The sequence below is a fragment of the Besnoitia besnoiti genome, chromosome IX, assembly GCF_002563875.1.
Source record: "Besnoitia besnoiti strain Bb-Ger1 chromosome IX, whole genome shotgun sequence".
Lineage (NCBI taxonomy): Eukaryota > Apicomplexa > Conoidasida > Eucoccidiorida > Sarcocystidae > Besnoitia > Besnoitia besnoiti.
The window spans coordinates 390883-413834 of record NC_042364.1 but is presented as its reverse complement, the minus strand read 5'-3'; the positions used below and the strand labels follow the sequence as shown (position 1 = coordinate 413834).

Below are 22952 nucleotides of genomic sequence, written 5' to 3'. Positions count from 1 at the left end.
CCTAAAGCCGAGAGTATAGTCCACGAGTGCAACAGGGGACGGAGACAGAGAAAGAAGTGGCGGTGTGTAGGTTGCGAAGAGGAAAGGTCACATACGCGACACCAGACGCCAAGCCGGTTGACAGGCAAGAAGAGAGGAAGGGCGAAACGCGGAAGCCAACGGAGAGGAAACGAAGCAGAGCAAAAGGCTGTCGGGGAATCCACTTGAAATACATAAAAACGGCGTCAGTTGTGAGTCCCGAAAAGGCCCGATGTTTACGACGCTCACCCCACCTCAGAAGCTCGGACGCTAGAGCGGAAGAAGCGAGGTCCGCACCGAGAGTCAGAAATCGCTTCGCGACAGAAGAGTGCTTCCTGCACTCTTCTTTTTTTCTGGACTTCGGGTCAGACGAGAAGCGTGTTCTGCCTCCTTGCCTCCCTCGTACTCTCTCGCCAAGACAAAAAACCCAGCTGTCCGCCACATGCAGAAAATTCCTAGGAAAAGCGGGTGGCGACGGCGGACTGCATGTGCAGAGGAGGTCTCTGCAACTCCGTCTCCGGCCTGCGGAACGGGAGTCCTCGCGGCCGTGCGAAGGCGTTTTCATTCTGCATCTTTAAGTATTTCTCCCAAGAAGCACTGAGCACTTTTCTCTCCCGGCAAACCCCTGGGGATTGCTCCGCTGAGAGACATCTCTGCGTCTTTCTCCGCGGTTTAAACTTTGCAGCGGCGGGCGCAAGGCGAGCGGGTCCGAGGTGTGCGCGAGCCTTCCCGGCGCGTGTCGAGAGTCCCCTCGAAGAACGCGAGCCAGTTCAGAGTTTTTTGCAGTCTCCGCGCGTCCTGCGCAGGACTGCTGTGCCAGGAAGGTGTGTGCGTTGGACGGCAGCGAACGAACGACTGAGGTCGACTCTACAACCTTGTAGGCGTCGGTTCCAACGCGACCCTTTTGCGACACCCGCCGCCGGGGGGCTTCACCACACCGGCGGCGGGCAAGCGGGACCGACCAGACAGGAAACTTCGATATAGTGCGACGCTTTATGAAACACAGGACGTTTTGCGCAATGGATTCTTCTCTCGAGCCCGCCCTTCTAGCCAGCAGGAAGCCATGTACTTCGTGAGCACCTTCGCGGTAGTGGATGCCCTGAGGCGGGCGGAAACGCGCGCTGCAGCCTCGAGAATGCCAGCGTAGCCGCGTGCCTCTCGCTCACCCTAGACACTCCACAGTGATCCTTCGGCAGAAAAAGTTCATCCTGCTCAACTGAGGAGCTTCTAGGGTCCACAGACTGGTGTGGGTAATCTATCGGAGACAAGGGACGTTGCAACGGTGCGCGGTGTGAATCAAAGAGTGTGCGCTGCTTCCCGAGTGAACGCTCTTCCGGCGCTGTCTAGCGTGCGAAGTAACAGCAGGGAAGCAAAGGCCGCGTGACCGCGAACTCGCCTAGGTCACTAAAGTCTCAGAGTGGCCGCGGCGCACGCGCGTGGCGGGGAGGCGGCGGCTCGTTAAGGGGAAGCACGGGGTCCAACTAAAAGAGAAAAGGCATTGCATTGGAGAATCGAAAGACGCCACCGGACGGGCGTCCACCGAGAAGATCTCTGTAATACGTTCACTGACGCGCGCAATTGACACAAAACACCCCCTGCCCTGCAAAAGGAGAATGCCAACTCACAGTGTCTCCACGCGCTTCCGGGCCACACAGTTAACAGGAGATGTTCGTGCCTATACGCACTGAACGCGGGAAAACTTTATGGATAATGCCAGTCACGGCCGGCCGCGGTACCTCCTTGTGCTAGGGCATCGGGGCGGGGAAGGCCCGAATCGTGGCTTCGATTGCGGAAAACTCACAACGGGGTTTCCCGGCGCCACGGGGGTAACGCCACACGTTCCTCGTTTCTCGTGGCAAGCCTCCTTTCCACGACGCCAGCAACAGCGGCTGAACTTGGAGAGTGCTCTACTGGTTTCTTTTTTCAAAAAAAAAGGCTTCGCATCTCTTTTCCTCTATCGTGCATCCCAAACCGCCCTTTCAACACCCTCCCCTCTCCCCCGCCCCCCCCCCCCCCCTTTGGCGTCAGCGCGTGTGGCTTTGGCATCCAGGTAACATTGGTCTGATACTGGAAACACTTTTGAGAACGAAACACCGAAACCCGCTCACGGTGAGTTCCAGTGGGCCGTAGAGGGAAGATGCATGGATTTCGCTGCACCGAAACATCGTCTCAGGTAGGGAGGCACGCGGGGACAGGACAATGTGGACGCCTGGAGCTCGTGACTTTCAAAGTACCCGCCTCACGCGGCTGCGTCTTTTCGCTTGCTCTGTTGCAAGCCCGCCCGTCCCGCCCGCCATCGGGTTCGCACTTAGCTTGTTTTCTTCACGGTTTGACTGGCGCCCTCTCCCGCAGTCCCGTGCTCATCACCGCGGCGGCGGTGGTGGCTCTGGTGATGGGCCTTGCCAGGTTTTTTGAATTTCTTTGAGCAGTAGCTCTGAACCATCAGCGTGAGGAAGATGGAGGCCATGCTGCCCCATTGAATAAGAGTGAGGCGGTGACCAAATATGTAAACGCTCATGACTGTGCTGGTGGCTTTGCGCAGCGTGGTGAACAAGCTCGTGTAGAGGCTGCCGAAGGCGCGCAGCGACTGGTAAATGAACAGCTGCCCAAGCGACCCGCTGACGGCAAACGCAGCGAACCTGCCGAGGGCGTCTGGGTCGTGCCTCAAGAAAACGTAAGGCATGTCGCCTTCAATCAGCAAAGACGCCACGCCCGTCCACACCGTCGAGTACGCGTTAGTCAGAAACATCATCAGGACGGGCCCGAGATTGGTATAACGGGACATGAGCCGATCTTGCCGCGGCCCTGTGAGGCCATCGCAGAACAGAGAGACACACAGGAAAAAGATGCCGAACGCAGTGCTCTCTGTGTGCTTGCTGCTGCCTCCGGCCTTCGCAAAGTTGAACAGAACCAGCGAAACGGTCACGACCGCCACAGAGAGGTAGTCGTACCACGGATACGTCTTGCCTGAGAAGCGAAAGGCACACACCGGCGACAACGAGACTTCAGAGGCACCGCAGCCCGGCTGAACCCCTGCTGCCGGCGAAGATGCCGAGGACTGCTTTCCATCCCCCACGTTGTTTGCCGCTTGGCTGTGCGTAGCCTAAACGAGCGACTGTCCTGCGCCTGCTGAGTTGAACAGCCTCGTGGTAGGCCCTCGGAAGTGAATGGCATCGTGTAGTCTGCATTTCCAGTCAACAAAGCAGCCGACACGTCGTACGAGGTCACAAGCGAGGTCGTTCTGCATATAACCAAAATGGTAAGGGACGGCAGAGGAGTTCACGGCTATCTGAAAGAAGTTTCAGAGAGGCTCTACTCGACAAGGTCACGCGAGGAAAGAAGACTGTGGCGGGTGCTCCTTGAGCGGTGAGCGCTAGAGTGCGAACAGCTTGCCAAGAAAGCTCGCGAGAGGCGCGCTACCAGCAGCGATGGATGTCTCGGAGCGAAGGGAGAGAAAAGACGGCTTCCGCCTCGCGGGCGATGAGAAGAATGTCTTACGGAAAATCAGGAATCCTCCGAGGACGATAGGAACCATCTTCGCCGATTTCACAAGGACTTGCGTTGGGTAGTTGACGTGTGTGAGGGCGTAGTTCGTCGAGAGCATCGCTCCGCAGTATGAAAGAGAAACAAAGAAAACCTCTCTGAGGATGAAACTGTCCACGGTGTGGAAAGCCTTCTTTGCGTTTCCTCTGTTATGGAGCAAGAGCAGTCCCAGGCTAAAGAGAGTGTTTGAAGCACAAATGACAAAGACGAGAAAGAACGAGTAGGAAAACCGCTTGTTCGTTGTAGGGTCGATCTGATGGTAGATCTGCTCCTGATAGTAGCCGAACATCAGGAAGAAAAAGTAGATGCCGGTAATGATCACCCCCATTAGAAGAACTTGGCCTGTACCAGTGCCGTCCCCGCGGCCGGCCTTGACTCCCACGACGGGTACGCTACCTTTCCCCTGAACTTCATTTTGTAGCGGGAGGGTCGATACGTTGCCTGTCGAAGAAGAAATCCCTGGGCCGCTGATCCGCCTGCAGTCTTTTCGTCGCGAAGGAACGACTGGCTCGTTGCCACTGTCAACAGTTGCGGTTTCTGGCGCCATCTTGATTTTTTGTGGCGTGTAGACACGTATAGGTCTCAGCCACCTGCCGGCGGAAACGAGAATCCGCCGCGCGATCCGCAGGCAGCCCCCTGGCGCAGCGTGAAGCGGTGTCAAAGAGAGTAAGAATCAAACGAGGTTCCTCCCAACAACAGCAAAAGGACGGGCGTGTGGAGCTTGCCACAGGGCAGCGTACTTTGGCGGTAGACTTTCTCGCGGCACGAGGTCGTGTCCGGTTCGACGGCACCAACGAAATGTGTCAGTCACTCTGTTCCCCCTTCCGCTGAGCTACGCCATGGAATGCAGTGAACTGTTAGGCAGTCGAAAGAGCCAGAAGACAGCCACGTGTCAAGAAAAAGGGACTGGGCAAAGAGGTTCTCGGCGCTGACGCACGGAGACGCGGTGCTCGGGTAGTACGTCGGCCCGGAATGGGCGAAGCCTGAGAGACGGTGTCAGTCACGAAGCGCAGCCAGCCTTCACGCGTGAAGGCGTACACGAGTTGAACCTCGACCGTGACTGACCCCCCGAGCCACCGAAGAATCACCGCAGCAGAGACACCGTTGAAGCTTGCGCACAGCTAGAGTATTGACTCAGTTCACACCGTCGTACAAGCTCTCTAGAGAGCGGCAGGTATTCTGCACATTCGAAAGAGCGACCGCACTACGACGGAGTCCATGTCAGCTCTGTTATTGCCGTCCCAAGTTGTTTCAGTGCCCGCTGGTGCGAAAAACGAGGCACCCTGGAACGAGACTGAGCTGCATACAGCGACACAGATACTGGCTTGGTCGCGCTAACCGCCACAGAGAGTTTCGACGCTGGGGCGCTGTCCTTTAAGCGTGAACACGGGAAAAGAAATGAAGCCACATCCACGGATGGCTCCCCATGTCTTGGCTCAATGCGCTCGCATTGGAACAGACAAACTCGCGTCGCCGGAAGCATGCACTGGTTAGCATGCGATGCACCCTCCGGCTCGCGGTCAACTCAGTGATGGCTGACTACATTTGCGAGGTGGCAACGCTGTGTGTATGTGAGTACACTATGTTTTACATGCGATGACACTGCAGGATGGATTTCATGGAGCAAATGGTATAAATGAGAGTGTGGGAAGGGATATACGTTGGCTTTCTACATGCGTCTGGCGGGTTTCTCGGGGGCGGGTTCCCATCCTACCTCCCCCGCCTCACCCGTGCGTCGCGGTTAAGGCAACTTCTCGGCGTTTAATGATCGCTAGCACGAGCAAATTATCCTTAGTTTGAATCCTCATACTTTCCTCCTGCACTCCGTCAGACAGCGGAGAGGGCTTGCTCGCGTCTTTTACGTCCGAGCTGAGACTATATTGCAGATGGCCAAATATGCCACTAGAAGTCGAATCGGAAACGGCGCGGTTGGAAGACGGTCGGACACGCACCGTCTGGAGAAGGCCAGCTTGAGAATAAATATATCTATGCTATGGTGGCGTGCTGAGACTCTAAAAAAGGCTGAAGGAGGAAAGTGTGTGTACAAGTCTTAATCGTATTTCACTCGTAGTCAGCTGCACATGCACAGAAACTCGCTGGCACGATTTGCTTGCCAGCAATAAACAATACGCAGGCGCATCTACGATGTACCAAGCCCGTTTTTAGTGTTTCTGATGACGAATCCCGCGCTCCAGCGCACGTATCACATAAAGAAAGATTAATTTGGTGAGGAGTCGGTCCATGCGTGCGTGCAAACCAGGTAACCCAAGCAGCACGGCTCCTATGTAACATTCGTCCTCGATGTGTACAGCTTGTTTCCATGCTCACGTGGATTGGTCAAACCTGGAGATCCGTGGTACGATCTATCGACGAATGGAAACAAGAGACGTAAAATAAGGAGCGCCAAATGCAGTGGGTAACAACTTCTAGGCAGTCTGCACCAAGCGGATTGATGAGGCGCGCGCATCAGTAAGCGAAAATATGAGGATGCTGATGTTGTCAACGAGTCCAGCCAATGCAAAGCATATCAGATGGTGGGTTGATCACGAGCGCCGTGTCTATCGCTCGAGCCATTCGTGGGGAGGCGGATCCACATAAACTGGTGCCAGGCGGAATCTCATAGTCTTGAGCATCGATAGCTGCCACTTGTATGTGGCGCGGGCTTCGATCAAACCAAATCCGAGTGATCGACAAACGAGTGTGTAACAGGGGTGGATGAAGCGTGGCAACTTGGAAGTGACAATGGAGCAGAGTTCTCTCAGCTGACGCGCGGGTGCAGTTGACATTGCATCTCCTGCGATGCGCCCCCATGTCATGTGCAGTAACTGCGCAGGGCTTGCGCGTGCTTCATCTGCGCGTGCGTGGGATCAGTGCATTCCTGCTTATCTAAGAGAGCCGTCCGTTGGTCTCTTTGTTCCTTGCAATCTTACAGGAGGCTTCACACAAGCCAACGGACCGGAAGGGACGGGATAGAATGGTTCATCATTTTTTCTTCAGTATGGATTGGCTGCATGCCGCTGCTATCAAACGTGTCATTTTACTGTCACCAGGTCATTTGGTATTCTGGGGAGTTGTTCGATCATGAAGCCCCAAAGTGGGCTGCGGGAATCGAAGGTATAACTCCTTTCTCTTGAGAAAGAAAAAAGGCAACGTTCTGCCTCCGTAAGTCTCCTTGGTTATCGAAAAGAGCAGAGAGGACGGTACATATGCTCTTAGCGGTTGTCGAATATGCAATTACTGATTACACGCACTATCTGCAAGTGGTTTCGGTAGCGGCCCCGAAAGTATGTTAGGGTACCTTCCAGTTTCATGGAGGAAGCGGGAAATGAGTCTTCTCGATTCAAGCGGCAAGTAAGGGACTGGAAAATGCAGTGAAGTCGTAGTATACGTTGCATTCACCAGAGGTGATCCCATAGTCCTTGAGCCGCTTTGTCACATCTACGCATTCATCCCGCCGGAAGTAGTTGATACACATGAAGACATCGACAATGCTACCGCCGTGGTGTTTGATAATGGCCTGAATACAGAATAACATGAAAAATCCATTTTGAATTAAACGTTTCTGAGGGAAGGTGGACTCTGTGTTCCGTTCAGTGAAGATCAAAGAAGGCTTCAGCAAGTCCTGTACGTGGGTGCAGGAATACCAAGGTCTCAGCATTTACGTCATACCAGGATATGGCTTAGAGCAGGTGGAGAGTCATGCAGCCTGTTTTAGCGAACTGGCCGAATGTCTGGTGACAAGATAATGCTTCGCACTGGGACGGCTCCTGGCTGGATGCCCCTACGTTACGTGGTTTACTTACTTCTCGAATCACTTCAAAGCTAGTAGACTGGTTCACAAACATACAGAACTCGAGATCACGTGAGCTTGGATTGGCGAGGCGAACTTTTACTTCGACAGGAGAGTCCGCTTGTGCTGCAGGCTTGAAATCGGGTGCTGTGTATTTGTAGTCTGGCTGGTCTGGGTACAACGACCCTCCATTTGGCCCTTTTTTAGGTCCCATCGCGGTCAGGATGTTTTGATGTTCGTACACGTGATGCAAAACCAGATACACAAATATACACTTTATCTTCACATATATGCGTGTCCCAGTACTGTGATGCTCAGGCATAGCTTGTGAAATGCTGCCAGGCTCTTCTTTTTCACCGGTAGGAAAGCGTGCGCTTGAGGGGAGACGTAAGAGAAGCCGCGGCTCCTTTACGGCATTCAAGTTCGATCCCATGAAACGTCGCAGTGCACTCTGTTGTTCTACTGGGTCGCGGACAAAATGAAAGACAGGCTGCCTTCCTGTTATGACTGCTTAAGGTGCGGCGCACCTTAAGACAGTTCAGTGAAGCCTTGCTTCCCCCTACCTGAGGGGTCTCAAGAAACAGCCAGAGAGGTAAATATTTGGATGCATTCTTTTGGTCACAAACAGTCTTCACGGCGAGTAACTCCGTCCACATGTTCGGATACTCGATTGGCACGCCGCCGTACGTCGGACCGGTTCAGCCCCGACATCTCAAGTAACGCCGCAACCGAGCTAGTCTTTGTGTGCAGCGCCAAGTTTAGCGGTGAGCCGTTTGCGCACGCATCGCATGACATAGGTCTGATGAGGTGCCCTGCGCATCTGCTCATTGAGTCTGCACGCGAAAATAGCCGTACGCCGTGCGCCGATCGATCCAGTGAAAGTAGTGCTGAGATTGGGAGCTCCTGAGATTCGGGACGCTAGGCGGCATGTGCACGAATTGCATGCACTGCGAAAAGACGCTCTCATGCGCAAGTGTTCCCGTGCCCGCCACGGACCTTGGCCGCCAGGTAATTGCGGATCAACAACATCGGCGTCAGTAACGCGATTGTGTGTATTAGCAGCGCAAGATTTTTACATCTGCTGTGCTTCAGAGGTCCATCTGTTGCGAAAAGGCAGCACTTGCTAACATATGCGAAAACTTGCCGGCATGTTCAACCGAACGGCACCCAGGGAGCAAGAGGTCAAAAGTCTTGTCGACAAGTCAGCGAGGGGCTCTTTTTTTGTATCATGATATTCTCTTTCCCCGCGGTAGAGGCCACCTACTTTTCTGTATGGTATGTCGCTCTTTGAACACCAACGCCGAGGATCAGACCAGCGTTTCGTTGTTGGGTACTGCACACAGTAGACTTGTTAGCGACCCGCTAAAGTTGAAAACTCGTGAACGAACCCTGCTCTGCGACGGTCTGTGATTTCTTTGCCTGTCTCATTCTCATCTGCCAGAACTCCGAAGCTACGCATACCTTATTCCTCAAGATGCAGATCCTCATCAAAACCCTCACTGGCCGGAAGCAATCTTTCAACTTCGAGCCGGACAATACGGTGCTTCATGTAAAACAAGCCCTCCAAGAGAAGGAAGGTATCGACGTGAAGCAGATACGCCTAATCTACTCGGGCAAGCAAATGAGCGACGAGCTGAAGTTGTCTGAGTACAAGGTTGTCCCTGGCTGCACCATACACATGGTCTTGCAACTGCGGGGCGGCTGCCAGTGTCACTTCTAATGCATGATTCGAGGTACCTGCTTCTCCCTTTGGCGAGATTAATAGCTTATGGATGGAGTGCGTCAAGTGTGAGTTTTCGGGTATGGCCACATTCTTGAACGTGTACCGCTCGAGATTCCTGTGGACTGTAATCCTCGTGTTGACTTACATATCTGGATTTAAAACAAATTGTCCGGCGGGCATCGGTGTCGCGCCGCTGTGACACGCTTTCTCCCCGGGGACGGCGCTCCTCTAAGCATGTGGAAGGATGTTCTGTGGTATGTAAGCTGAGATCCCTCAGCTTCGTGGTGTTGCAGGTAAATTATGTACCATGATAATCCTGGCAGTGTACCGGTGTGCTGGCCGTTTCGTAAAAAGGCTGTCTGGTGACTCACTGGTATTTCACCACGACTTGTAATCTTGCGTGGTGCTGCATGGACGGTCAGAGGAGACAGATGTCTCACCGTGGATGTCTTCAAAGATTTCTCCTGTGCACAGCCAATGTTAATCAAGTTTGTACCGCTCTGGTCGTAGCTGCACCGGAACTGAGGGCGCCCAAAAAACCTCTTGTCCACTGTCTTGCATACGACGTGACTTCGAGTGCTGACCGATATGTCAAATAGAAAGGTTTCCACGAACTTTCGTGGAGTTACATATACACACCCTTGCGTGCATTTTGCGGGCGGCGAGTTCCCCGGTTTTCGCTCGTGTTTTGCTCGACTTCCCTGTCATTCCAGTTAAGGACACGGCGTACATGACTTGCTGACTCTGCTGTTCAGTCTCGTGTATGTATCGGCGTCGCTTGCATCGCCCGCAAACGTTCACTGGGAAGCATCATGAGAGGACTTGCTCCAGACACGCCAGCAGGGGACGGTCCCAGTTGTGGATTACCAGGAGAAGGAGCTGGGTTAGGCTGAGGTGTTCCCGGGGTTGGTGCCACCGGCCCTGTATTCGAAGGCCCTTTGAGGGTTGATGATCGTTTGGCTCTGACGCTGAAAGGAAGTAGGACTACTTGCTCCCAGCCAGTATAGAGGACATCCAAAATCGTGCGCAAATTCTCAATAGAGTTAGACCAATATGTGGAAGCTTCTAGAGCGGCAGCAGTCAAAACTGTGGGATCGTTTGGGTCATCGAAGGGTCCGTAAAACAACAGTGGCGACCCTTTTAATCGTGCTAGAAAAGTCGACATTTCCGTGGCTGAAATGTCACTAGGCAGTTGCGGTGGCCTCAGGTACAGTTTGCGTTGCAGGGGTCCTTCGACCATTGGGAAACTCGTCCTTGTGGCCGCCTGCGAAACCTTCACCTCCCTCCCGTTGTCGGTGCTGCGAGCGACATCGCCCCGATCAGCGGCGTCGCCTGTGTCCGCAAATGCCAGGGAAGCACTTCCAATTTTTTTAAAGTCAGTACTGTCTGTATGATTTCTTTCCGAAGTACCCACCGGTTTCTCCCAGGTTAGACGTAGGTGTTGTGCACCAGATATTCCTACAGACTGTTGTTGCAACAGCAGTGGGCGCGCACTGAGTCTTCGCTGATCTGGCGTGAGTGCGGGCTGGACCTTGTTTCCTGGCGCATAGTAGGCAGTATCTTCGACGGACGTTAGTGCAAGACGACTAAGTTCCGGCAGCTCGTGAGCTCGAGCGTGATCGGCGAGAAGTGTGGTGTTGCTAGAACCTAAACTAAGTTCAAGCGAACCAAAAGCCATGGTGAGCACCAGCGGAAGAAGCAAATTCTGCTGGAGAAACGAGACCGCGGCAAGCCGTAAGCTCCCAGAAGTCATCCCTCACGAAACAAACTCGAATGCGGGTTGCGGCCCAGGCGATAAAAATTACACTGCTTGCGATGGCAACAGACTATATTGGAAAGAGTCAAGTAGCGAAACAAACGAAAACCACTGAAAGAAGTAATGACGAGCTATGGAATATGGTCGACCCGATGGATTCAGCACATAGCCGTCCCGGGCTAGGGTGCGCGGTGTGCTATGATCTGCTGTTCATCTAGCTGTCTTGATGACCGGTAGGTGTCCTCCAAGCAGCTCGCGGGCTCGCTACGTGTTTGTGTATCAAGTTTCCACATTTTCTAAAGTGCTGGCATACCACACTCAGATAATCCGGCGATGGCATTGGCAGAGCACAATGAAGTGCTGGGTACAAGTAAATGTCACCAGTCCACTAATTCGACTATTACCGTCTATCCTTGTGCTGCGTTGCAGATCACCACCAGTCCGAGTGGAAGCCTCATACACAAAGACGTAGAGAGGCCGCCAGCTCCTTGGAGACGACCTGACGGCCTTTAAGACAGCTAGGTCAATTGCAGATCCTGGTGCTTAACGACGTTCGGACAACAGCCTGCTACGTCTCAATCGGGGTCCAACCGTCTGCTTTACCTGTGGTTCGTATCATACAAGGACAGCAATTAACCTTATCGCGAGACGCGGCATGGTATAATCATCTTGATACCGTTTGGCAGAATTCTATTGGCTGTGGCTGATACGGCCATCTGGAGCCTCCTGTCATATCAACGGGACTCGTTTGGCCTACTCCCCGCTGCCGGCGCTGTGAAGAGGACTTGCGTAATTCTGCTTGAACTGGATGGTTGCGATCGCCTGGGTGGAACGGGACGGTCAGGGAGAGCGCACAACCTATAGGTCTTGAGATTGGATGGGAGGGTAGGGGGAAGGGATGCCACGTTGAGGCTGACGCTTCTAATATCTGTAGCGTGTAATCATCCGTTTTCTTTTAATATGAACGGGATTCCTTTAGTAGAGCCAGAAGCCAGTAAAGACTACGCTGAATTAGAATCCAGGTTCACATTCCGAAAGCATGGGACAAGCCGTCCGTTAATAAGCACGCTAAATGCGGCGATCTGTGGAAAGCATTGCTGTCTCTCCTTTCGCATGCGGGGCAAAGCAGATATCCACACATGATGAATCAATAACAATTCGAAAGCCGCCTACAAAAATGACTCCACATGTCCGAAGGTACGCACTGCACGCGGTCGGCCTGTTGGGTCTGGCAGAAAACGCACAAGGCAAACAGTCATGTGAACCGACGAAGGCCAGCCAGCGATGTGGCCCCACCTCCCACAGTTGCGTACGTGTCTGCCGTGACAAGTGTGGTCATTTGTTGCTTTACGCTAAAAAAATAGAAATCGATAGGTACCGGCAAAGCTGATGGCATATGTTGCTTTAGAAAAACGTGCCCTAAATAGCAACGAGTCCCGAAATAGCTGTTTGTTCCTCACACAAATAATGGCTTCTGCGTCCAGACCATTGCTAACATGTTGAAGGCGCAATCTGTAAGTTCTTCGTGGATTGGAAAGACAAAACAGTCCGACAGGGATGTCTTCCGCATGCTGCATGAAATGCCAGCTGGAAACCTAGCGCATGCGTCGTGCATATCGGCCGTGAACGGACAGGCTCCATCTTGCCTTCCTGTCTCCACTAACGCTTTAACAATCCATTGAGGAGCTGGCATGTACTCAGGCTAAGACGTACACGTGAGCGTTTACTGTCGGCAGATGGATAGTTCATCAGGGCACGTAGGAGTGAAATATCTTTAATGTGCAAACGCACCATACACACTGTCAAAGAGACCCACACACGAATACAAATTAGGCCCAGGAAGCCATTTTCGGCTTCAGCATACTCCAGTTGTCCTGCTCTGGCATGTACGAATACAAACTGCATTCACCGGGAAAACCCCGATGCGCTTTCCTGAGCTTGAAGTTCCTTTTCAGCCAGACCCCGCAATCGCCTAAGAGAAACCACAGTGCACGGAATTAGCACTAGCACATGTCCCACTCATCTGCGAGAAAGGTCATCGATTAGGAAACTCGGGGAAAACAACTGCTTCTTTCCTACTAACGCAGCATCAAAGTGGAATGCGGGTGCCCGGACATGCTTGACTCGCCTCGTGCAGATGCACGTATATATCGAACAGCCGTGCAAAGAGCTTGTTCGTAGCTAAACAGATGGTTTCGGATATGGAATACCGTGAAAACGCAAGAAACTCGTTCGCCTTTGCGAATTGTGTGTACACCAACAATCGGAAGGACTGGCGTCGCGTGAGCTGGCCACGGGTCAACATGCTTCCTTGCAATTAAAGGGAAAAACTTCCACCGTGTGGTCATCAAATGAAAGCGACGACTTACTCTGTGCAGAACATGGAAGCCTGCCAGTATGTCTTGGTGCAGTTGCTGATACACTGTTGCTGAGCCGACGTCAGCGAATTGCCTGAACGGTAGAAAAGCAAGCGAATACAGCAACTGCACTTTTTTCGGAGCCATGATCAGCAGTGGATGCTGGAGTTGTCAGCAAGGCTGCTGAACAACAGCCCTCTCGGGAGAAGGAACAGCTGACGAGCAACTTTCTTACCGGGAACGTCGACGCAGCGGCTGAAACACCTGTCAAGCAGCTTCATAGTCTGGCGCTGGCCTTCCAAAACCATCTGAGAGCACGTAGTGGAGAAAAAAGGAACCACAGGGCATAAGTCGGCAAAATCCCTCCGACTTCCTCGGTCATGAAGCTGAAGGTGGCCGCGGTGGGGCATGCATCATCATAACAGGTTGATTAGTATCTCCAGACAGAGACCCGCCCCCTCCCTCAAACAGCGGCCCGTGCCGTCGAGTCTAGGATGCGATATTAGTGTCCCCTGAGTCGTGGCAAGAAGAGGGCAGCATATAGCAGACACGCTGAGGGGACCGAGACGGCCCCTTAGCTCTGTGCAATGGTACTGACGAGGGTCAGCGCGCACATCGATCATCAGCAGGCATGCTGTAAAATAGAAGGCACATTCGAACACGCGCAGCAATAACTACCTCAGTATGTAGCATCATAGCATATCATCAACCATCAATACCACTCACGGCGAGCTGCGTCTCCATCTCCTGCAATTTATCGGCGGAAAGTTCTGAATCCATGGTGATGACGCGAAGATACACGAGTGCCGGAGAAAAATCACAAGGTGTCAAAAGCCGCAGCCAAAGCTGATCGTCCACGCGGAGAAGTCGCAGCAGTATCTACCAGAATAGCTGCAATAACAGTGAGGGTTTTCCGAATCAAAAAGTTGTCCTCCATAAAGGTGAAGAAGCCCAAACATCTACCAGGGCGCATGGAAAATGCATGCAATCCAGCGCTCGAGTAGTTGCGGTATCGCCGCAGAAAAACCTGTCACACATGTGTTGTGTTTAGACCCCAGCGCTCGTAGCACCGTAAAGCAAGCTATGATGAACGCGGAATCAACTTATGGTACAAAACTCAGTGAAGAGAGGAGATTTCACACATTATGGCTTCACCTTCTTCCAGAATGACGCATGCCGTTGTGCGGTACGCTTACGTCTGTCAAATCATGTAGAGGATTACCACTAACAGGTTGATCTGCGAGCCCGATTAGCCACGGCAGCCCTTCCTGTAGCCTTGGCGCCAAGCGTTCTTGCTAGCATACCAGTGTGGAATATGCTACGATAGAGATGCGTCACTGGAGGTCGTGAATCTTCTTTCCTGCGACCTAAAATTGAGGTTGATTGGTAACGGGCAGACCATTCCAGCCAAAAGCCGGTGCCACATCGGCCGATCTAATGTGTCCGCTAACGCCTGAGTTTGTGAGAAGAAGTGGGGAAAAGTGCGTTTGTCTCCAACCTTACGTAGGAGTTCTATAGCACCCAACGGTTGTAAATCGAGCACAGCGGTCTACGGGTGGCGCAGCGTATTTAATGGAACCCGAAAAAAGAAACTTTAGCTCAAACTCGGAGAACCGGAATCCATTCAGGTGAGCTCGAACACCGCACAAGGCCGCGCGTCAACAGCAATACAGGTCTACATCAATGACGCGTGGTACTTGACGCATTTGTGTATCTACTGCCTCACTACATGTTTAGCCAGAACACATAGCGATGCATGTACCAAAATGTTTGAACGTGTTTGTTGGCCTACGTCCCGAATATATAAAGCAGAAGAAACAGCGTCCACGTCATGAGGGAGAGAGAAGCGACAGAGAGGAATACACGTGGTGGTAAAGGTTGAGAAGACAAGCCGCCCGCCCCCCCTCGCCCCTCCCTGAGTGGGCCTCTTCGGGGTAATTGTATCCACGCACTTTACAAAACAGTATGACACTGTCTGATGCTTCATATAGGTAGCGTTTACTTCCTTTGTCGCTAAGCACCGAGACTGATCAGCGTTCTTCAGCAGGGAGTACTCTTCAGTCGTCCGGTGCGTTGCCCACGAGCCAATCAGTCCATCCAAGCGTGTTCCTGTGGACGTCCACAGCAGTAAGAGAATACCCGACTGTACGCCGAGTGTCATGGCAGCACCCTGCAGCCACGGAACACTGGTTTTTTAGCGGGACTTCACGCGCTGGTCGAATCGCAGTGGCCACCACAGGTGCGAGGCCGAAGCTCACATCGCATCCCGGTCCCCCGCAGAAAAACACCGCCGAAGTGTCTTTTTTCGGTCGCTCGCGAAGACGCACGTACCATGTTCACTGATTTCATCCCACGAGACGCATCTGAATGTGATCCGGTGTTTAAATAGGACCACGCCGGGATCACGGTCCTTTGGTTAATGACCTTGCGCTGCGCGGCTCAATACTGTGATAAAATATATACGCGTTTCTTTGCGGCGCTTCACTGGCAGCTAGTGGGGAATGGAAATCAAGCGGGATGCGATATCCACAAGGTGCCGGCGTGCGACAGGCTGCCATTACAGCAGATGCTATATAATACACCATGTCCGCATGCTTTATTCCGGTAGCTACTCTTCGTCTCCCAAGATAGTGTGGCCTCTGTCTAAACTCTGCATTCGAAGCATTTGCGCCCTAAACTTCTACTGGGGCCGGAAGAGGGCTCCTGGCGGCTTCGCATAGGAACGGATGTTTACTGTTTGAAACGGCACGCCACAAGGGCGGGCGTTTATCTTGTCACAGTTTGACTCCACAATTGATCGGACAGGCCATTCTTTGCCGACGCGTGACATGCAAGAATTTGCATCACCATAGCTACACCCACACGGCACTGGCTGGAGAATGACAGCATTCTGCGGTTGCGATACAGCCGGCCGGACGAGGTGACCGTTTAGTGAGCACGCTCGGCAAGTCACGGTTCGACTCCAACGCGTTCCTTCACGACCCAGGTGCTGCAAAAAGACGTGCTGCATCCGCCTTGCTGCGGTTTATTGAGCACCAGTCCCTAAGCGTGCCGGAAGGGAAAACGCTTGCTGTCGCGGTTGTCTGTGCCATAGTCAGCTTACATGCCGAGCTTGGTCCGGCGCCAATGCCTCCTCTTGGCGTTGTACCTGCGGGGGACAAGACAGGCATTACAGAGTAGTATCTCCGTGCTACACCGTACGTGCGGTAAGGCGGAAGCAGCGAAAGACAATACTGATTGAGAGTCTACCCTACCTGATCTTCGAACCAGTTCTCATCCGGACCCACGGCGGGATCGGCCTGTTCTGCTTCTGTTTACGTCCCAGGTGCTTCTTCAGCGACAGTCCCTTGATGGCACCCTGGAGCGATAGACACGCAGCACACAGGCCATGGAAAAATAACCTCATCGAAGCGATAAGAGGCAGGAGTAAGCACAATATGGAACTCCGACTGGCGACAGGGGGACACGTGAATAGGAGTACTTATGCGATGCAACCGCGTGACTTCTTTCCCGCCCCAATGCTGGAGGCTAGCGGTAATGCACAAGCCTTCAGGATAACGTATTCCGGGATGCAACGTGGCAGGATATATTTAGTGGCGGAATCGAGTGAACCACAAAGGTCACAGGCACGAACAACCGTTCGAGTACACACAGGCAGAGTTGCCCTCAAAGATCCCACAGCCCCCGTGCACGCCGACAGAGAAGAGAGAGGAAAGAAAAGGCGTAATATGCAATGTATTCAGACGTCCGCAAACGGCGAAAGGCGGATTTGGATGCGGAGAAGATACGGAAAAGGCCGCTCAATTCCGCCACCGGCGCATACCACAATGACAGGCCGGCGAGAATTCGCAAGGACAGAGCCTGCTGCCCTTCAAACACGCCTTTACTTTCACCTCATTCTTAGTTCATTGATTTCCATCCTCGTGCTCCATGCCATTCGGTAACAACAGTTCACCAGGCAATACTATTTACCAGAGCGGTCATGCATGGCCTCAGCAGCCGATGTGAATTCATGGATCACCACGCACCCACTCAGCGGCGGGATACCGTGCAGACGTCATGCTAGACTACTCCAAAAAATAAAGACTTCCACGAAAGACGTCGGACGATGTAGTTCTTCCTGTACGAAAAACACGGTTTTATCTCTCGGGGATGGAAACTGATTAATTGAGAGCAGCGAAACCGTGATCCCGGGGAAGCACGGCAAGTCATACAGATTGGGTCCGTATATGCTTACCATTTTGAAGGCGGACGGCGAAATCAACGCACAGAACAACCTTGGAATGGATCGAACGAAACAAAGCAAAAAAGAACCAAATGCATTAGCCAAGATTCTACCGTACACTCCCACCTTGGCATGCACCGCTCCAGTACATACCCCACAGAGCTGCAAGGCTCTTTGCAACGCCCTCCACTGTGGTCTGGCGCGCCGGCCCCCTTCTTTTTTCGCAGGAACAATAGCGCCCGGCCGCTTGTGCAAAGTCGTCGGTGCTTCTCCCTGACATTTGCAAAGAAGTCCCGGCGGGCTAATTCCCATAACGCCCAGGCGCGCATGGATCACCGTGAACAGGGACGCTTTCGATGTCGTTAGTTGAACGGCTCTGACGCCCCCAAAACTGAGACAGCAGGCACTACCGTATACCGTACATTCGTAGCGCAACAAACACTGACACACCAGCGTTACGGAATAATGGGCAGAAAATTCGGGTCTTCGCTTTTTTCAGTCACATTCAGCTGCACTGCGAAGTCATCGGCCGGTGGCCGAAACGCGAAGAGTTTCGCACTCCAAAACTGAGATTGTGCCGACGGTGCATATGCTTTATTCTTGTAGGTAGTTTTTTTTTTGGTGTATCAGACTCAGGCTCGGTGCCGCAGAACACGGGCTATCTGAAAGGAGAATGCACGTTCACAACCGATCGAGGAAGTCTACGACCCACGTGGGTTAATGATACATCTAGTCGTCCTGGATCTACGGAATTCGATGTATTCGGACATCCTACGGTGGTAATTTGGACGCGTGTGTGACAATGTGTGGCAGCTGCTGCCCGTCTGCTACTGAGAATCATGTCTCCACGAAAGCCGGAAACCTAAAGTCACGAAAATACAGAAGCTCTGTAATATATGAAGCTTTACTTGTGGAAAACGGCATGTTAGGACTCTTATGTCATTTCCTGGTGCCGGCGTCGGATACGATTGCTTTTCCGGCGTTTACCAACGTCTGGACGATACACAACTCAAAATAGTGATGTGCGTCAGGTAGCGGCCGGCGAGTCTCGTGGAGTACAAAACACTGTTTCCAAAGGTGATCAGGGCAATCGGGGTATTGCCTCCGCTAAATTGCCGACGGATATTTGTTTCGGGCGCCGCTTCTGGAGTCGCTGGTTTGCTCCATCTGTTCAAGACACATATGGAACCCCGTGCGTGAGTATATAGCTGTGTCGACCCAGGATGAAGATCCTGCAGGAAGCGACGGAATCCTGTGTGACGTAGCTGGAGTTCCATCGCCATATCTTATCGTTGCAATATCAGTGTACTGTTGGCGTGCAGTGCATGTTACCATTACGTGTCTCAATATTGGCGAAACTTCGCCGTTGCTGATATTTTCGCGTGCTAGCAGGATGGAAGCTAGCAAATCGCAGGCCGGGCGGAGTGCTTTTAACACCGACTAATACGCTGAAAAGCACCCGCCAGTGGCGGTGATGAGGCGGGCGTAATCTGAGACGTCAGCTCTGTACTCACCTTTGAGGGTGACGTGATTATTGCCGCAGTTGTACAAGAACACGATATCGGCGGTCCACGCCGTGAGAAACGACCAGCAGCGGTTCACCATGTGGACGCCATGATAAGATTCATATTTGTTGGGGGCACAGTCGGAAAGACCCAGTGCTATCCCAGGGGGGCAGCCGTGGCATGGAGAGTCTGTATTCGGTGTCTTGTTTCGGCCTCTTCCACTCTCGAGGCCTCCGTCGTTGCTACATTATGACTGCTCTTCGCTCCCATCGCTGCTGAGGAAACTGTTGTGTCAACGGGGGCAGTACTTGATGGCAAGCATCCTCATGGTACTTAGTGATGATTGCACTCCCACTGACAACATGCGACAACATAGAACCCTCGGGAAGCTGTTTGTCGCCTGCTTGCGTTCCTTGAGGCAACCCTGCACGTCCACTCAACCGTCAGTCAACGGAGGTGAGCAACGGCGTCAACACCGTCGACATTTTTGCGGCTCAGCCGCTGCCAAACAAGGCAGCTAGGAGAAGCAGCCTGCGAGCGACAGTTCCTGCGCGCAATCATTATTTGAGTGTGCGCTGGTAGCTGTCTCATTTGGAGATTTCTCTTACCCAGTTACCTGGCAAAAGCGCGCGGCATCTGATGGCTCTCTATGAACAATGGGGATTCTGATATGTCCCGGTGAGAATATGGTTTGTGCGCACCGTGCACGTGTTGTGGGATGCTGCGTTCGATCCACTAGTTAGTCGCGCGTGTGGGGCAATGTGCTGTTCGTTCAAATCTGCGACGAAGTTCGTTTTTAGATTTGGAGGCACGTTGTATTCGTAGTGAGCAGAGAAGAAGGCGGACTGCCTTAGGCTGAGACTGGGCAGCCCCCCAATAACAAGGGGGACATCTTCCGGGACAGCCTTCTTCTCGAAAGGGGGCAGATGAGCCGTACGACGATGCTGACTGTCAGACCACAGCCTCGGGTACCTGGCCCACTGGATAGCAAGGCCTCTTCTATACATTTTGCCAGTCATTACCAGGGAATAATGCCGCGACTGCTCCGAGAGACGAAGCGAGGCCGTGACCGGGCTTTAAAACAGAAGGCGGGTCAAGTCCTTCCGGAAGGACTACACAGTGAAACGAGCACAGAGGACAGCCTGGGAAGCCCAACAGCTTTCGAAGTGAGATCTAACAGAGGGCCTCAGGCTGCCGGAACACACAAAAGATGTCACACTGGCGTCCGCATGAGGCGCGAATCTTCGAGTTCCTGGAACTCGGACAGGACACCTGTTCAAGCGAGTGACGAACGGAACACTGCAATCTCTCGATTGAATGGAAAGTGCGAACCTCTACTGAAGATCAAAGATGCACTCCAGACAACACGACTCAGGAAACGGTTAGGACGTGGCGATATTGCCGTGGGCAGTGCTTCTGCCGAAAGTTTCAACGAAGGCAGGTTTTACCACTGCGCAATGTTGGAGGCTGACAGGCAGAACATGAAAAGGTGCATCCAGAAGCAGGTGATGCTTGGGTTGGGGCTCAACGATGAGACATGCTGTGACAACCGGAGGCCACTCTCTACCGCTGCAAGCTGCCAACAGCAAAGGTGGCTCGTGACGCCCCGGCAGGCCCAATCTTTACAAGAGTCCATAGAAGACGCTCATACAGCGAGTCGTCTCTCCGCCACCACACGACTAAACCGTGCAGCTGGATACCGGCGCAGCAGGGACCGATGGACCCAGGTGCAGGAACTACCCAGCACAACTAGTGAGCTGATTGCCTCGCAGGGCCGGACGTATACCTTTGCTCAAAAGTCTGCAGAAGTGGAGGCTGGTCGACTGTGTGCCAAGAGATCAAGCGGACCGTCACCACAAGCAACATCAGGCGCCCGACCCTGTGCAAATAGGAGAGTGGTGCCAGTTGCCGAACAGAAACAGATCGTTCTTCAGATGCAGTTGGTTTCTGATGTCGTGCATGAAGCAGCCGCCCTGCGTTTCGGCTGGGCAATTCACAGGATTGTGAGGAGACACCTCATACGCGTGATCTCCCACTTGAGGAAGGCCACTACGTCCTATCCTCCCACTGAACAGCCACTCCTTGGCTGTACTCCGGAAAACAACGTGTACGCTTATGGGAGACTATCGCTGGGCGTCAGCGGTCGAACCGGAGAATCGCATAGCGACTGGCGCCGCTACTGGCCGAGGGACCGCATGGCCTTAGCGGGCAGCGACGAGTGGAACTGTTCTTCTTGCCAAGACCGAAATGTGTATTCCAATGGAGGGATTCGCAAAACTGTCGGGGACACGTTGGCTCCTCATCTGGGGGCATCACTCCAGCGGAGGCAAAAACCGGCCTGCACCGTAGGGTCGCACAGGGATCTTGGAGCACGCGTCTTGTCGCGCGCATTGCGGCGGGCTCTCCACAAAGAAAGCCTGGGTGAGGCCTGGGAAAGGCTCAAAGTCTGGAGTCAGGACTGCCAGGTACGCTTCAGGCATTCGACGAATCTGCGTGTGTCTGCCTTTCTCATCCTACTGGGGAATGGCTGGTTTTTAGCTACGTGGCTTTTCCCAATACAGCATGCAGTCCTAGAACGTCAATCAAGGCCACATGGTTATCTACAGGAGGTGGCTCTGCTATAGCCCGTGGTGTTTCCTGCGATGAAATGCATAGCGAAGGTTTGTCCCGCGGACCACGATTTGGACTCAGGCTACAGCTTACCTGCTTTCAGTTTGTACAACTCATCAAGTGGTACGAGTACACATATGTCTTCAGGTCAAAAATATGCAGCCGCACGATCCATTCTGGTTGTAGTGGAGGGATTGCCGCTAAGGCCAGATGCTTGCACCCCCATGGCCACAAGCGAAGGCAGCATCTGTATTGGATGTACATGTACATTATTTGATGCTGCGCCCATGTGGCTCTCCAACGGGCTCTGGGGAGAAACAAGAATGTGTGGCACTCTCCATTTCTTGTGTGTTGCTGCAGTTCGGAGAGCGTATAGGTGCTCTATACTTGTCTCTGGAGAATGTGTCGGCCTGGGCAGCCCTTTTCAGCCGCGTTATGGCGGTGACAGCGCTTTGGAGGGTGATATGCTGCTCCGCACGGAAATGGCTGCTTAGGGCTTTTCTGACCATGCTGCCAGCAAACTCCGTCCCCCTCATTCCTCACCAGAGCTCACGCAGGCAGAAAGCATTGCTGAAGCCTTTGTCGGGACCTACGATTTCAGTCTCAGAGGAATCAAGAAAAGAGCCTCCACATATGTCCAACTTTCTACGACAGAAAGATGATTTCTTTGCGGGCAGTATGTTCCTGATGAAGTTCTGGGGAGAGCTCTTGTGCGGTTCGACATAGTGGAAAGATCATACACAATTTACAGTGCGTGTTCACATTGGCGATCTACTGTTCGGAAAAATACGAGGACTCCGGATCATGATTTCGACATACGAGTGCCTGCCACGAGAGCAACTTAAGACAAGGCCCGAGCGAGGATAGGTCTTACGCGCCTGTTAGTGCGTGTGAACATCGTGTGCATGGCCCTCCTGCGCATAAAAGCTTGGGAGTGTTCACAAAAACATGTAGGATCCCAGACGATTCTTGTCTAGTGTGCCTGCATTGATCCACAGTTAGTGCCAATTACCTGTGATCTGTGCTCTGCCGTTGTCGCGGACGACCTCATTGCCCAATGTGGTGTGATTGTTCTCAGGGCTCTTAGCGTATCAACTCGACAACAGTCCTACCAGCAGAGTAAAATGCTACTCTCAAAGAAGGCTGGTACCACCCATTGGGACACCTGACAAAACAGGACTGACGCTAGGTGTCGCCACCCAATCGATGGAAAGTGGCCGCCTGTCACCGGTATGCCTCGTCTCAGGTCCTCCAAAGGTTGTTACAGCAGGTTCCACCTGCATCAGGATTCCCAACCAATCGGATTTGTCACAGCAGGGATCCGGACACTTTGAGACAGAGGCGCTTACGACATGCTTGTAGACACAAATGTGGATGCATGTGGTACTCTTCCTGCGTATGCAGGCATAGAGGCGCGATAAGCTT

General features: G+C 53.0%; 7 protein-coding genes across 7 annotated transcripts; 2 read left to right on the top strand and 5 right to left on the bottom strand.

Annotated features, from left to right (window-relative positions):
* Positions 1-2326: 2326 nt before the first annotated feature.
* Positions 2327-4108, bottom strand: BESB_012330 (UDP-galactose transporter family protein; the record flags this gene model as incomplete). Its single annotated transcript, XM_029359963.1, has 2 exons — positions 2327-2985; positions 3517-4108. 2 exons carry the CDS (start codon positions 4106-4108, stop codon positions 2327-2329), a joined length of 1251 nt encoding a protein of 416 aa, XP_029216630.1.
* Positions 4109-6901: 2793 nt separating this feature from the next.
* Positions 6902-7565, bottom strand: BESB_012320 (uncharacterized protein; the record flags this gene model as incomplete). The annotated part of the gene is made up of 2 exons (XM_029359962.1): positions 6902-7078; positions 7365-7565. The coding sequence occupies 2 exons, from the start codon at positions 7563-7565 to the stop codon at positions 6902-6904; spliced, it is 378 nt and encodes a 125-aa protein (XP_029216629.1).
* A 1260-nt stretch (positions 7566-8825) lies between these two features.
* Positions 8826-9071, top strand: BESB_012310 (ubiquitin family protein; the record flags this gene model as incomplete). Its single annotated transcript, XM_029359961.1, has 1 exon — positions 8826-9071. The coding sequence occupies one exon, from the start codon at positions 8826-8828 to the stop codon at positions 9069-9071; it is 246 nt and encodes an 81-aa protein (XP_029216628.1).
* Positions 9072-9825: 754 nt separating this feature from the next.
* Positions 9826-10827, bottom strand: BESB_012300 (uncharacterized protein; the record flags this gene model as incomplete). The annotated part of the gene is made up of 1 exon (XM_029359960.1): positions 9826-10827. The coding sequence occupies one exon, from the start codon at positions 10825-10827 to the stop codon at positions 9826-9828; it is 1002 nt and encodes a 333-aa protein (XP_029216627.1).
* Positions 10828-12735: 1908 nt separating this feature from the next.
* Positions 12736-13967, bottom strand: BESB_012290 (Tim10/DDP family zinc finger superfamily protein; the record flags this gene model as incomplete). Its single annotated transcript, XM_029359959.1, has 4 exons — positions 12736-12802; positions 13200-13281; positions 13423-13495; positions 13914-13967. The coding sequence occupies 4 exons, from the start codon at positions 13965-13967 to the stop codon at positions 12736-12738; spliced, it is 276 nt and encodes a 91-aa protein (XP_029216626.1).
* A 2319-nt stretch (positions 13968-16286) lies between these two features.
* On the bottom strand, positions 16287-17248 carry BESB_012280 (ribosomal protein RPL39; the record flags this gene model as incomplete). Its single annotated transcript, XM_029359958.1, has 3 exons — positions 16287-16335; positions 16442-16545; positions 17216-17248. The coding sequence occupies 3 exons, from the start codon at positions 17246-17248 to the stop codon at positions 16287-16289; spliced, it is 186 nt and encodes a 61-aa protein (XP_029216625.1).
* A 2595-nt stretch (positions 17249-19843) lies between these two features.
* Positions 19844-22696, top strand: BESB_012270 (uncharacterized protein; the record flags this gene model as incomplete). Its single annotated transcript, XM_029359957.1, has 3 exons — positions 19844-21382; positions 21888-22237; positions 22606-22696. 3 exons carry the CDS (start codon positions 19844-19846, stop codon positions 22694-22696), a joined length of 1980 nt encoding a protein of 659 aa, XP_029216624.1.
* Between the last annotated feature and the right edge of the window lie 256 nt (positions 22697-22952).